General features: G+C 38.3%; 1 protein-coding gene across 1 annotated transcript in view; it reads left to right on the top strand.

Moving 5' to 3' along the window:
• LOC126188350 (titin homolog) overlaps positions 1–10,503 on the top strand; it is a 1,721,077-nt gene extending 1,710,574 nt beyond the window's left edge. Inside the window, exons 53-57 of the mRNA XM_049929949.1 lie at positions 1,606–1,747; positions 2,154–2,353; positions 2,552–2,704; positions 8,110–8,233; positions 9,655–10,503. Of these exons, the coding sequence (XP_049785906.1) occupies positions 1,606–1,747; positions 2,154–2,353; positions 2,552–2,704; positions 8,110–8,233; positions 9,655–10,503 (1,468 nt within the window). The remainder of the gene's footprint in view (positions 1–1,605; positions 1,748–2,153; positions 2,354–2,551; positions 2,705–8,109; positions 8,234–9,654) is intronic.
• Positions 10,504–12,959: the final 2,456 nt, after the last annotated feature.

The raw sequence follows: 12,959 nt of genomic DNA, 5'->3' as shown, positions 1-12,959 counted from the left end.
TATTTTGTAGAGAGAGTTCCAATCTTCCCAGTTTACGAAAGCTGGTGTTGGGTCTAGAGGGAGCAGGCTGTGAAGCATTCACTGACATGTTCTTCACTTCAATGATTGCTTCACAGCCTGCACCATCCGGATCCTTTCTACAAACACCAGCTTTTCTGAATTGTGCATGTAAGTGTTCTCCTTATTACATACCCTACATTTCTGTAAGCCCCCTGGTATTAGCCTTGGCTAGTCCCTGTCCTCCACTACCTATTCTCTTTCCTGCTCCCACTCCAGCACTACACATGCCATCTATTCTGCCAATGCACCCGCTAGTGTGTCCTCCACATCTGTTTATCTCCTTTCCCCTCTCCCTTTTCCACTCCTGTCCCCACCACATACCTGCATGCTCTCACAGGTAGCACATCACCTTCCCCCACCGCCACCCTACACTTGTAACTCCCCCCCCCCTCCCTCCCTGCCCCATGCTGCCTACTTACCCCATCAACAACTTCAGGTTGCTGTTCAAATCAGATGCAGTTGCAGTCTGTAGTTGGGCCATAGTGGCCAGAAACAGTGCCCATATATGCGTGAGCTGTGCTTGTATGAATAAGGCTTTTTTACCAAAAATTGAATGTTTAGCAGTCTTTTCATTGTGCCTGTCTGCAACTTATCACATTCATGTGATAACTAATAACCTATCCTTTTTGTAATATTGTTGGCAAGGGTTTTAGTTGTGTGAGTGGCTACCAAACTTATTTTCTTTTCTCTTTTTCATAGTTAAGTGATGTAACAGGTATTGTAAACTTAACATCAATGACTGCATCACTTCACCCATACTGCGACTTAATTGAATATGTATGCAGGCAGACAATACATTTGGAGTGCTATAGGATCATATTTATAAAAATTAATTTTAAACCATTGTTACATAATGTGAAACTACAGAAATCATCATAAGACTTGCAGACTGCACTCTTACTGTCAATTTTTTGCAGCTAGTTTTTGCTATGATGAATTTACAAATATAGTAAAACACAAAATGGACAAAAGTGACACTCTCTTAGTGAATAAAGATCATGGAATATCTTCATTCAGTTGAAAAGTAATGAGGTGGCAGCAAATTTCTTTTAAACATTACACCTGGCAAACTATTTTGTTTTGCCATGCTACTAAACCAACTTCCTCTTTCTGTATATATACTCTGCACAAAGTAACATCTTACTTGATGGGTTGTAGTATGGGGATACTTGCCCATTGTTTCACATTACTCCATTCAAATCTCTACTGCTAATGGAGTTTCCATGCAGAGACTGTTTATCTCCCTAAGCACAGCTGCCTAAGTAATTTAAATAAAGATTACTCTCAGTTGCTGTCCATGTATAAGAAGAAAAGTTTTGATGCAAACTGACAGTTTACATAAGAAATTGAGAAACACTTTGCAAATGAGGACTTCTGCTTCTGGTGGTCTTGAATGGGCAGAACTGTGTGCTGTTATTGTGAGTAAAATTTAAAGTAGTTTCTTTAGACCAATGTTTTCCATCCCAAGATTCTTCAGCCCCTGTCCCCCCATCCTGAATTTCTGCTGTTAGATTTCATGTTAAATTTATTCTCTTGAATTTTCAGTATATCTGGAGGTGAGCTGTTTGAGAGAGTAGTCGCAGATGACTTCACATTAACTGAAAGAGACTGTGTGCTCTTTATGCGTCAAATATGCGAGGGAGTCCAGTATATGCACCAGAATTCTGTTGCACATCTTGATCTGAAGGTAAGCAAATTCATTTGATTCATCTGCATTCTAGATAAATGTTCTTATAGTTCACCCTGAATAACACAAAGCTATGTATATCTCACTGTAGGTGGTAAACTTTTACATACCAGGGACTGACAAAAACAATTTACTACCCAATGTTCAGTATTATTTCATGAACTACTGCAAATAGCGAAAGCCTCAAATGACGGCCTGTTAAATTTTCCAACTTTAATTTCTTAAGTAAGAAGACAGATTAAGCTACAGGAAAGGAAATTTAAAATGAAGGAAATATCTAAAAGTTAAATTTCGGAGCACTGCATAAATACCATACCTCATATCTTATTAGTATACTACTGTCTTAGATTATAATTTTTGTTGTAAGTATAATCTAAGTAATTTAATACAATATTGGAATTTGCAGCCAGAAAACATCATGTGCCGTACACGTACATCTCACCAGATCAAGCTGATCGATTTTGGTCTTGCAAGAATCTTGACACCAGGGAAACCAGAGAGAGTTCTGTTTGGCACCCCTGAATTCATACCACCAGAAATTATAAATTATGAGCCCATTGGTTTTGAATCAGATATGTGGTCTGTTGGCGTTATCTGCTACGTCCTGTGAGTAATCAGTGGTCTCAATTTGTTATAGTAACTCATGTGTATTAAGGTTTGACATGATTTACATAAGCTGTAGGAGAAATTATATTGAACCAAGTGTTTTGGTTAATTTGCTGTTAAAAATTGTGCATGTGTTAATTGATGTTGGAATACCTTTAGAAATGATGTTGTGTTCATAACATATGGATTTGTTCACAGGCTGTCCGGCTTGTCACCATTCATGGGTGACAATGACATAGAGACATTTGCCAATATAACGAGAGCAGATTATGATTTCGATGATGAAGCTTTTGATGCAATTTCTCAGGATGCCAAAGATTTCATCAGTGAACTTCTAGTAAAGAGAAAAGAGTGAGTAATAACACAAAAACCACTGAGCATTTGTTAATAGTGCAGCAAAAACTTACTAGTACCTTTCAACACACAAATCGTTAAACTTTGCTCTTCTAATTGTTAATTTTGGTTAAATATGATAAACCATTGCCATCAAATTAGTTTTTTAAACTATGGTTCATTTATGTTCAGTGGAAATTACTGGACTGAATTAAATATTTAGATTACCACAGTCACTCCATAATTCATTCTTACTGAAAACCATGTGAGGCTTTGACATTAAAGTAGACAGGTGATTTGATGATACACTATAAATGATACTTGCACAGTTGCTGATATATCTGACACGTTGGTTGGCTGAGGTGGCAGTTTTATTGAGTTATAAATGTCAAATAGGGTTTCTGAGCATCATTTGACAAGGCATTCCCTTGTGGAAATGTAATGGCGAGAAAAATCTTACAAAAAGGCAGGACTTAAAACTTTGCTGCTTTCTTAATGTGACACTTAATGTTGAAAAGTAGCTACATGTTCTATTACTCACTGTAGATATTACTCACTGATCCAAAGTCAAATTCCAGATGTTATCACTGTTCATGATGAAAAATGATTATGCACTGTTGCAGACTGAGGCTTCAAGGGATGCAGTCTGTCAAATTTTCTTGCTTAGTTATAATTAAAACTATGGCAATGGCCGCACATGCAGCTAGTAATATTAGGTTCCAGCTTCTATAGCATCATACAAAACATATCAATCAAAATAATCCTTTTTTGAATGAAAATAATAAAGTTTTGAAAATACAACAACAGCATAGATAAAAAATCTACCCACCAAGTGGCAGCAGAGGAAAGCACATAGAGATTAAGAAAATTTGCAAGCTTTCAGAGCCAGTGGCTCCTCCTTTTGGAAGAAAGGTTGAAGGGGAAGGAAGAAGGATAAAGGAAAATGACTGGCAAAGTTTAGAAAATGGGGTTATCTACAGAAAAGTCGCCCAAAACTTTGGGTCAACAGAGACTTACTGGACAGAATGACAAGGGAAGCCCAATTGTTGAAGACTGCACTGGACAAGATATGAGAACCTGAGAGCTTAAAGGTGGAAGACATAGTAATAAGGAAGACAGATTACTGACAAAACATCATGCAAGAGTTAATAAGAATGGACAGCTATGATGAGGGAGGTGGAGAAAAATAGGCAAGTTAGAAAATAAGATTAAGAAAACTAAAAGGGTGTAAAGAAATGAATAATTACTGAGTAGTGATGTTGAGATCGGGAAATTGTCTATTAAGACCAGGTGAGTGGTGAGAACAAAGGACATGTTGTAATACCAATTCCCATTTGCAGAGTTCTGAGAAACTAATGTCTGGGAGGAGAATCCAGATGGCCCATGTGGTGGAACAGGTACCGAGGTCATGACTGTGGTGTTGTAGAGTAAGCTATGCAACAGGTTATTTTGTATTGCAAGTGTAAATCATCTGTCTATAGTCATTCATCCTAAGGTGGTAGTCATACTAAAGTAAAAGATTCACACGTGGCTCTCCCTTTGGTAGTATGTGTTTCACCATTTACAGAACTGGTATAGGTGGAGGTAGGAAAGTGCATAGGACAAGTCTTATAGTGGGGAAGGAGCTGTAGGGGTATGGAAATGAATGCAGGAGCAGCTTAGGGTCTGACCAGGAGACTGCGTGGGTGCGGGTGTGGGTGTGGGCGTGGGGGGGGGGGGGGGGGGGGAGGAGGAGGAGGAGGAGGACAAAAAGCTATTAACGCGGTCATGGGCAAAATGTTGAGCATAATGGACCTCATTTCAGGGCATGATTCGAGAAAGTCGTAGGCTATTCAAAGTAGGTGATTAATACATTGAAGCCCAGGATAATACTGAAAAGTTGATTAAGGTGAGCAAGAAAGATGTCCCATACACACCTCCACCTTTTACCTTCTTCCTAAGATCCCCAAACCCAACACCCTGCCTGTCCTACAGCTGTTAGTGTCAAAGCATATACTGACCACTGAACACCACTTAACTGACACACCTGCAACCTATGGTACGAAGACTTCCTTCCATTATTAAAGACACCAACCATTTCCTAGATTCTCTGAAATCTATGTCCATTCCACACCCATCACACATTTTGCTTGTCACCACTGATGCCACCTGCCTTTTTTCTTTTTTTTTATTATTATTATACCCATGTACAGGGTCTCTCTTTCTGAACTGTACAGTTTCAGGCCCCCCTCCCTCCCCCAATCATTGCAATTTTGTGGTCAGACCCTATGCTGCTCCTACATTAATTTCTATACCCTATGGTCCTACCCCTGCGACTGTTCCTTCTGTAGGACTTGCCCTATCAACCCTCATACCAGAACATATACTATCAAAGGGAGAGCCACCTGTGAAATCGCATGTTGTGTACCAGCTGTTATGTAAAACACTTTGTACTTTTACTTTAGTATATCTGCCACCAAGTCATTACTCAGGATGAATGGATACAGATGGCATATATTGGCAATAAACAGCCTGTTAAAGAGCTTACTCTACAACAACAGTTGTGACCTCTGTGCCTATTTCACCACATGTGCCATCCAGATTTTCCCCCAGACACTAGCTTCTCAGAGCTCTGCAAATGGAATTGGTATTATATGTCCTTGGTTCTCATTACCCACTTGGCCTTAATTTATGTTAATTTCTTCAGTTTCAGCATTTCTTCCCAGTAACTATTTACTTCATTACTTTTTCATTTTCTATACTTTACTTCGACCTGTCTATTTTTCCCCACATGCCCCATCTGTACCACATACAATGCACTTCCTATTGACTCTTCCACGATGTTTTTTTTGTAAACCCTCGTTGCCAGTTTTATAAAGGCCTCGTCGCTACTGCTGTGGAGGCCGAGTTGCCATTGTTGTTATGGCAGGCAGAGTTTGTGAGTTATGAAATGGCTTCTGGTGCTGTGCACTGCCACTATTACACAGCTGTGCCCCAGGGACAGGTAACAGGCTGGAAGAATGAAGGTTCTACAGCACTCCAACAAATTAGTAACGAAGTCACACAAATGAGTTAAAAGGTTTACTTATCTTTGTAACTAGTGGAATAATGAAGTCTGCAACAGTGCATGTAATATAGCACAAAAAGGACCTCTATGGCTAAATGCAAATAATTGTAGGTAAACTTCACAGTAAATAGCAAATGCAATTTACAATAACTGTCTGTCCACATCTAAGAGTTCACTAGATGTCATTCCCTGTCTTTCAGCACTGGATGATTTATATCCAAGTGGGCTAGAGCTGCTCTTTTCTATCTTCCAAGGAGGCGTCTGTCTGTTGTCATCCAGTCATTGGCAGATTGTACTCAGCTGGCAATTGGCCTAGGCAAAGTAGATATCTCACCTTCAGTGCCACCCGTGGCACTGGTGGAACTCACAAGTGGCGAGTCTCTGTAGCACTGGCATCAGCTCGCATCTTTGCACCTGTGCTTCTTTTGCCCTGGCTGTGTCTTGTTCAGATGACACAGCAGTTTTATCGGTAATCTCTGTCTTCCTTATTATCCTATTTTCCATCTTGAATCTCTCAGGTTCTCAAATCTCGACTAGTGTAGTCCACAATAATCAGTCTTTCCATCTCATCCTGTCCAGTAAGTCTCCACTGACCCAGGGTTCAGGGTGACATTTCCATAACTATCCCCATTTCCTAAACTTCATCAGTCCTCTTCCTCCACCTTAAACCTTTCTGCCAAAAGGAGCAGTCACTGACACTGAAAGTTTGCAAATTTCCTTAACCTTTGTAGTTTTTTCCTTCTCGCTGCTGCTGCTGCTGTGTGGAGTTTTTATTTATCCAGTTACATTACACAAAAAGAATAGCATGACCACTGACTCAAGTACTAAGAATTTTTATTTCTGGCCGAACAGCAGTTAAGTTTGGAAAGTTGTAGGCAAATTATAGACTTCCATCATCACAATGGTTTTAATCACAGCCTCCCACATATTTTCTTAAAATTTTCAAGCCACCATTACAGTGACTTATGGTTAAAGTTCTGTAAAAAGACTAAGTATGCATGCACATACCATATACTAGTGACTTTTACATACTTTGAAGTGATCATTGTATAATGATGGCAATGGGATGTGAACTTTCTCACTCAGGATGTCCTAGAGAACTATTTAAGCCTAAACAAGGGGATATAAATATGGCATTTATTGACTTAGAAAAGACATTTGGTAATGTTGCCTGGAATAAACTGTTAAATGATCTTGAAAGTCATGTATGCTGTTTGAAAAACAGAACAATGATATTGTACATACACAAAAATAGAAGTATGGTGGTACAAAGTAAAAAAAGCTACTATAAAAAAAGGTGCAGAACAAGGTTGCTCCAACACTATATTTGTTTGGTATTTTGGCTGAGAGCAGTGGGTACCTTCACAGCAAAAATATTCAGAATAACAGCAAATGATTGCCAAATGGATGCAATTAAGGAATTAGATAACTTTTTAGAAAAGCTTAAATTATTGCAACAGAAATCTTGAATCAGTAAATTAAGTTAATTCCTAACAAGAATTGGTGGAAATTAAATAAAACTTAATCAGTTTTGGCATTTTGTACTGCAATTGTGGGATATAATGGTATTGCATGGAAACAAGACAAATAATAACAGTACTAAAATTTACTTTTACAGAAAACAGAAACATTATAAACTTTTGAGTGTAAACGGAAAACTACTTTCTAGTATTCATTTGGAGTATGCCGTATTACTGTGTACATGGATTGCAGGCTAGAGGTGCTTAGCTGCACTGTAGGTGTGAGCTGAATAGATAAAAATCCAAAATGTGTTTCAAGTAGTCAAGGAGCAAAACTTTACTGGTACTGTCCATAGGAAGAAAAAACTGACTTAACAAATATTAATGCCAAATCTCAAGAAAGCAAGCAAGAGGAGAGCAAAACAAAAATAGTATGTGTGTATATTGAATGTTAAACAAATTATCAAGAAACATATAAACACAAAAAAGGAAGAGTTGCAGTGAGGCATGGCATGTACTGATCTACTAATGTTGTAAACAATGGATGTAGGAAACTCTTCTTTTCCATAACATTGTCATTTTCCATCCTGGGTTTTCCACTGTTTGATTTCATTAATAGTTTTATATTGTAATAAATTACTTGTCCCCCTTCTTGGTAGTAAGATCCTCAGCACTGGCTAAATTAATCTTTGATGTCTCTCAACCAATTAATCTGCACAAAACTTTAAATATGCTATTTTGTAACTAATGACGCCACGTGCAATACGCTTAGCTCTACACCTCTCGTCTCCCTACTCACTAGTCTATCTGCAGATAACACTTAAAAAACTGAAAATATGAGAGAAATATACTAATATTTGGTTTTGTCATTCATAATCCTTCATTTTAAATGTGGTTTTTCTCCTATCTGTCGACAGGAAAAGGTTGACTGCTGAACAGTGTCTGCAACATCGCTGGTTAACACAGATGACAGATGCAATCAGCTGTGTCAGGCTGTGTACTGACAAACTTAAGAAATTCATTATACGGCGCAAGTGGCAGGTCAGTAGCTATTTTAGAGTCCTTTTCTGTGACCTGAACATGTGTGAAAGATTTAACAATGCATTTTCCAATAGACACTCTTAGTTTGTGCAGTGACGTGTTTGTGTGATGGATATGATACACAATGTGTGTAATACTACTGCTTTGTCCCCCTCCCCCACATATTACTTCTGTTTTGCTTCACAAACACGAAATAGATTTAGGACGTCAGATTTGTTACACTGATGAATTGTTGCTCCTTTTGAAATGAATAATTCAGTATAATTTATTGAAACATTAGTGTAGCCATTCATTGCCCAGATCTGCCTCAAAGCAAAATGGGATGTCAAAAAAAGGAAGTGTACTTATCAGCAGTATCTAATAAACGCTGAACTTGAGATGGATCACCTTACTGTCACTGCACTGTTTACAGTGTGTTAATACATTTTAGCAATCAGTATAAAATCTAAGCAGAGGTGTTATAAAATGACATTTGTCTTGAGCAAAACTGTTTGATTATTTTAACAATGCAAGACTTTTACAGTGTAGGTAACTAATGAATTTTTGAGCCTTGCATTAATGATAAATAGTACATAAACTCTTAAATAAAATTACAGTAACTTTGTAGTTTCCAAGCATGCATCTTAACTGCTTTTTTAAAATTTGGGACAGGAGAATTAGTTGAGAAACATTTCCTGAACTTATAACCACATCATGACACACCTGGACATTCATACAAATAATTAGACCTATAAAATTTATGCTGTATATCTGTAATATCCTTTTCTGTTGTTCATGCACAAAGGCATTAGGAACACATAAAATACTAACATCAGTGACATGCTACAGTTTTGTGAGCTTGAGAACAAGATTTGTTAAATGTTCTTTTTTATCAAACGCATTACTCTCACTCAGTGTCAGTGAAGAATTCATGTCTTGCTTCATAAAGGAACAGAAACCTTCTCATACTGCAAGATGAGTTTTTTCTTCAATGTCAGGAAATGAATAGTTGTGTGATTCTAGTGGATATCTACCGCTAATTCTAATACTTATACCCTTTGTCCTCTATTCCATAATTGGCTAAAAATGAAGCAAGAACTCTTTGCTGCACTAATCCCAGTAAGTCCTCCCACATCATACATTTCCAACAATTGTTAGCCATCACATCAAAACTGAAATAAATACTTTTGGCCAGATAGAGAGAATTCTTTCCATGAGCACTCTTTTCTTGAAGAAGACAGAAATGAAATTTGATGGCAAGGGAATAAGACAGTGAGAGAAAAGGAGAGAATAATGTCCCGTGTAGCTACAGGGGTCAGTTGAGACACACAGTGACAAATAATGACAAATATTTTAAAGACAAATTTGCTAATGTTTTGTTTGTGCATGTGTGTGTTTTTATTACTAATGCATGCTGTGTGTTTTCACTTACACCTATATAGAAAACAGGCAATGCAATTCGTGCTCTGGGTCGAATGGCTACCTTGTCAGCTGCAACGAGACGCAATTCGACAGCTAGTGGAGGTGGAAGCTCACCTCGACCCAGCCTTTCAGGACCAGACGAGGTAGCAGTAGTTGCTGCCGCAGGATCCAACAATCGGCGGCCTCGAGCCTTCAGTGAGCGCAGTGACAGTGGTATAAGTGACTGCTCTGTCAGTGTACCCTATGCAGCAGGGTCTCGTTGTCTAGCGGTCACTGAAGAACACGAGGAAGAAGAGGAAGGTAACACAGGTAGTGAAACTGACAATGAGAGTACTTGTGCAGCTAGAAGCAGCAAAACTGCAGGAGACCACTCAACAGATAGTTTTGTGACCAAAAACGTTGAATGTCTGGAAGTTCTCTCTGAGAAAATAGACAATATTGGCGTGGACGGAACAGAGGAATCTGAAAATAATACCGAAATTGCACTGACCCTGACAAATAGTGTAACACCTGTTAAGAACTTAAAATTTGCTCTGGGAGATAACAAGGATGATGATTGTGACATTAATGATTTTAATTATTCTTCCACAGCCTCCATGCCCTCCAGCTGTAACAAGAAGACAGCCAGCCTGAAGCACCAGAATTCTGCAGATTCTGGAGTGCACCTTGAGGTGGTAAGCAGCAGCAGCAGGAACTCCTGCAGTGGCACCGTTAAGAGCAAGGTGACAGCATTCCAGCAGATGGCCAGTGCCGGGAACCGTTCTCCTGTCGCAGGTGAAATGGCAAAAACTCACTCTGGATCTGCTATTACTGCCTCAAGAGAACACAGCACCAACTTCCAGAAAGCAGCCGCTTTCTGGAAGAGGTAGCACAGGACAATAAATGTGTGCATAAGTACAAAGTGCAGCTGTCTTTCTGTGAATATGAACTATTTATATGTTGATAAGTTATTAATAACTGTACAATAATTTTGACAACTCAAAGCATGTTTAAATCTAAATTACAATGAATTCCATCATGCCATATACTGTCTAAAGATATAATCAATGATGAATGATATAAACTACTACAAATGTATTTAAAAAAAAAAAATTGTTTCTTCGTGGAAAATTTTCTGTTTTGCTCGTTGTCAAGTGTGCCTGTTCATATAAACTTTTGTTGTTTGAATATTGCAAAAGTTTGTGATTTGTACATAGCCAATACCTCAGTTTCTTTAACATCCATTTCAAAAAATGTATGTTCCCGTCAGTGTATAGCATAGTCAACCATTAGCACTCTACCTGTTCACAAATACAAAAAGCTGAACTGTAATGTTCTTAAACCAAATTTAAAATAAAATTTATGATACGGTCATTTGCACGTTTAATAAAATAAAAATGTAACTGTTCCCACATTACCTAAATTTTAGTGTCAGTTCAATCATCCACCAGCTTACAGTTGTGCCCTTGCTGTTCACGTAGTACATTTGACCCAGCAGACAATGTTAATATGGGTCTTATGGTTTTACAGATGCTGTTATCTACAATGAAGTACCATTAAATAAAAGCTATTCCTACCCACGCATTTTGTGAGAAGATTTCAATGTGCAAATATCAGTAGCTTGCTTTAAATGTCAAAAAGGTAAAATTGTACCAGTCACAAAGGCAAAATCTTAGTAGCTTATGACTAAAATATCAATATGTCGCAACTGGAATCACAACTTATAAAAATGCGTAAATGTAACAATTTGCAGGGACATAAAACATAATTATTGTATACTCAATCGTATGTAAAGCAACTGGGTGGCTTTAGTGGCAAGATACTAAGAAAATGCAAGGAATCAAAAAGATTGCCTATAAAACACTTCAGTGACCCATCCTATACTTTTGCTCAAGTGTGCGATCAGTACCAAATAGGACTAAGGAATATTGACCATATACTCATATGTACAGCACAGTATGTAAAGTGTGTGCATTCATTTTTCCACACATTATCTCAGTGTTGAAAATAAGGATACACATGAAAGCCTAATTACAAAATTTCAAGAACCAGCAATAAGAAACATACAATCCCAGCCTGTATACTGCTCCTGTAGGGACTCAAGGAAATATTAGTCCCACTCTAATCTCAAAAACTTGTAAATAGCCTGCATAAAGTATATCACCTGTTATATGCCCCCTTTCTTGGGTCATACATTTGAGGATGTGCTTATCTCCAGCTGCACTCAAGGTAGCTTGTAAAAGCCAGTCATCAGACAATATCTTAGCAACTGTCAAGGAAAGATGCTGCATTTACATATTGTTACAAATACAACCATTGCAAGGTTTCACAATCAACTCCAGGCATTGGCCAAGTTACTGTGCATAAATGAGGCAGCAGTGTTTTACCAGAATAGTTCATGGGCAGAGACAAGTTGGCATAATTAAGATATTCATTCTGGGGTTACAATGTACTTTTAACCAGAATACAAGAAGCGTTGGTTGCCAACAAAACACTTGAATCCCCCCCCCCCCCCTTTTCTTGTGTGGAGGGGGAGGAATAGTGTTTTCATTTCAGTAGCCATATTCAGAGATTCATAGAATAGATATCAAAAATGACAGGAATGAATGCCCACAAGGAGGGGAGAGTGGTGGGAGAAAACAGCAGGCAGCCTGGAGGAGGAAGGAATAGAGAATAGAAATATCTATGAAACAAAATGTATTCTGCAATAGACATCAGCACTCATACTGATGCTGTTTCTGGACTTCAGGAAGGCATTTTACACTGTCCCACACTGCCATTTTCAATCAAGCTTACCAAATATTAGACCAGATTTGCAACTGGATTCAAGACTCCCTTGCAGGTAGAACTCAACATGTCAGGTGTAACAAAATCAGCAGATGTAAAGGTAATTTCCTAGGTACCCCAGGGAAGTGTGACAGGACCATTACTACTTAGTTTACAATGCATATAAATCATGTAGTAGAATCCATGAGAAACTCTTTAAGCTGTTCACAGATTATGCAAATCTCTACAAGAATTTAGCAATGCCAGAAGATGGTGCCAACTTGCAGAATGATCTACAGGGGTTTGATGAATGGTGCAGGGATTGGCAATTTACGCTGAATGTAAATAAATCTAACACACTATGCATACACAGGAAAGAAATCCATTACTGTAGAACTATACTATTGATGAAAAATTTCTGGAAACACCAACCACTGCAAAATATCTGGTTCGGATTCATTGATATTTTCATGATCTTGCCTCATAGCTAGGACAATCTCTTTCTTATATAATGTTGACACCTGTTCCCATCTTCCTAGATGTCATCTCTCAGATGGCTCCACAAATGGCTGTTCATATC

Source organism: Schistocerca cancellata, chromosome 5 (assembly GCF_023864275.1).
Source record: "Schistocerca cancellata isolate TAMUIC-IGC-003103 chromosome 5, iqSchCanc2.1, whole genome shotgun sequence".
NCBI classification, from domain to species: domain Eukaryota; kingdom Metazoa; phylum Arthropoda; class Insecta; order Orthoptera; family Acrididae; genus Schistocerca; species Schistocerca cancellata.
Note: the sequence above shows the minus strand (reverse complement) of the source record. Positions and strands in the feature narration are given on the sequence as shown.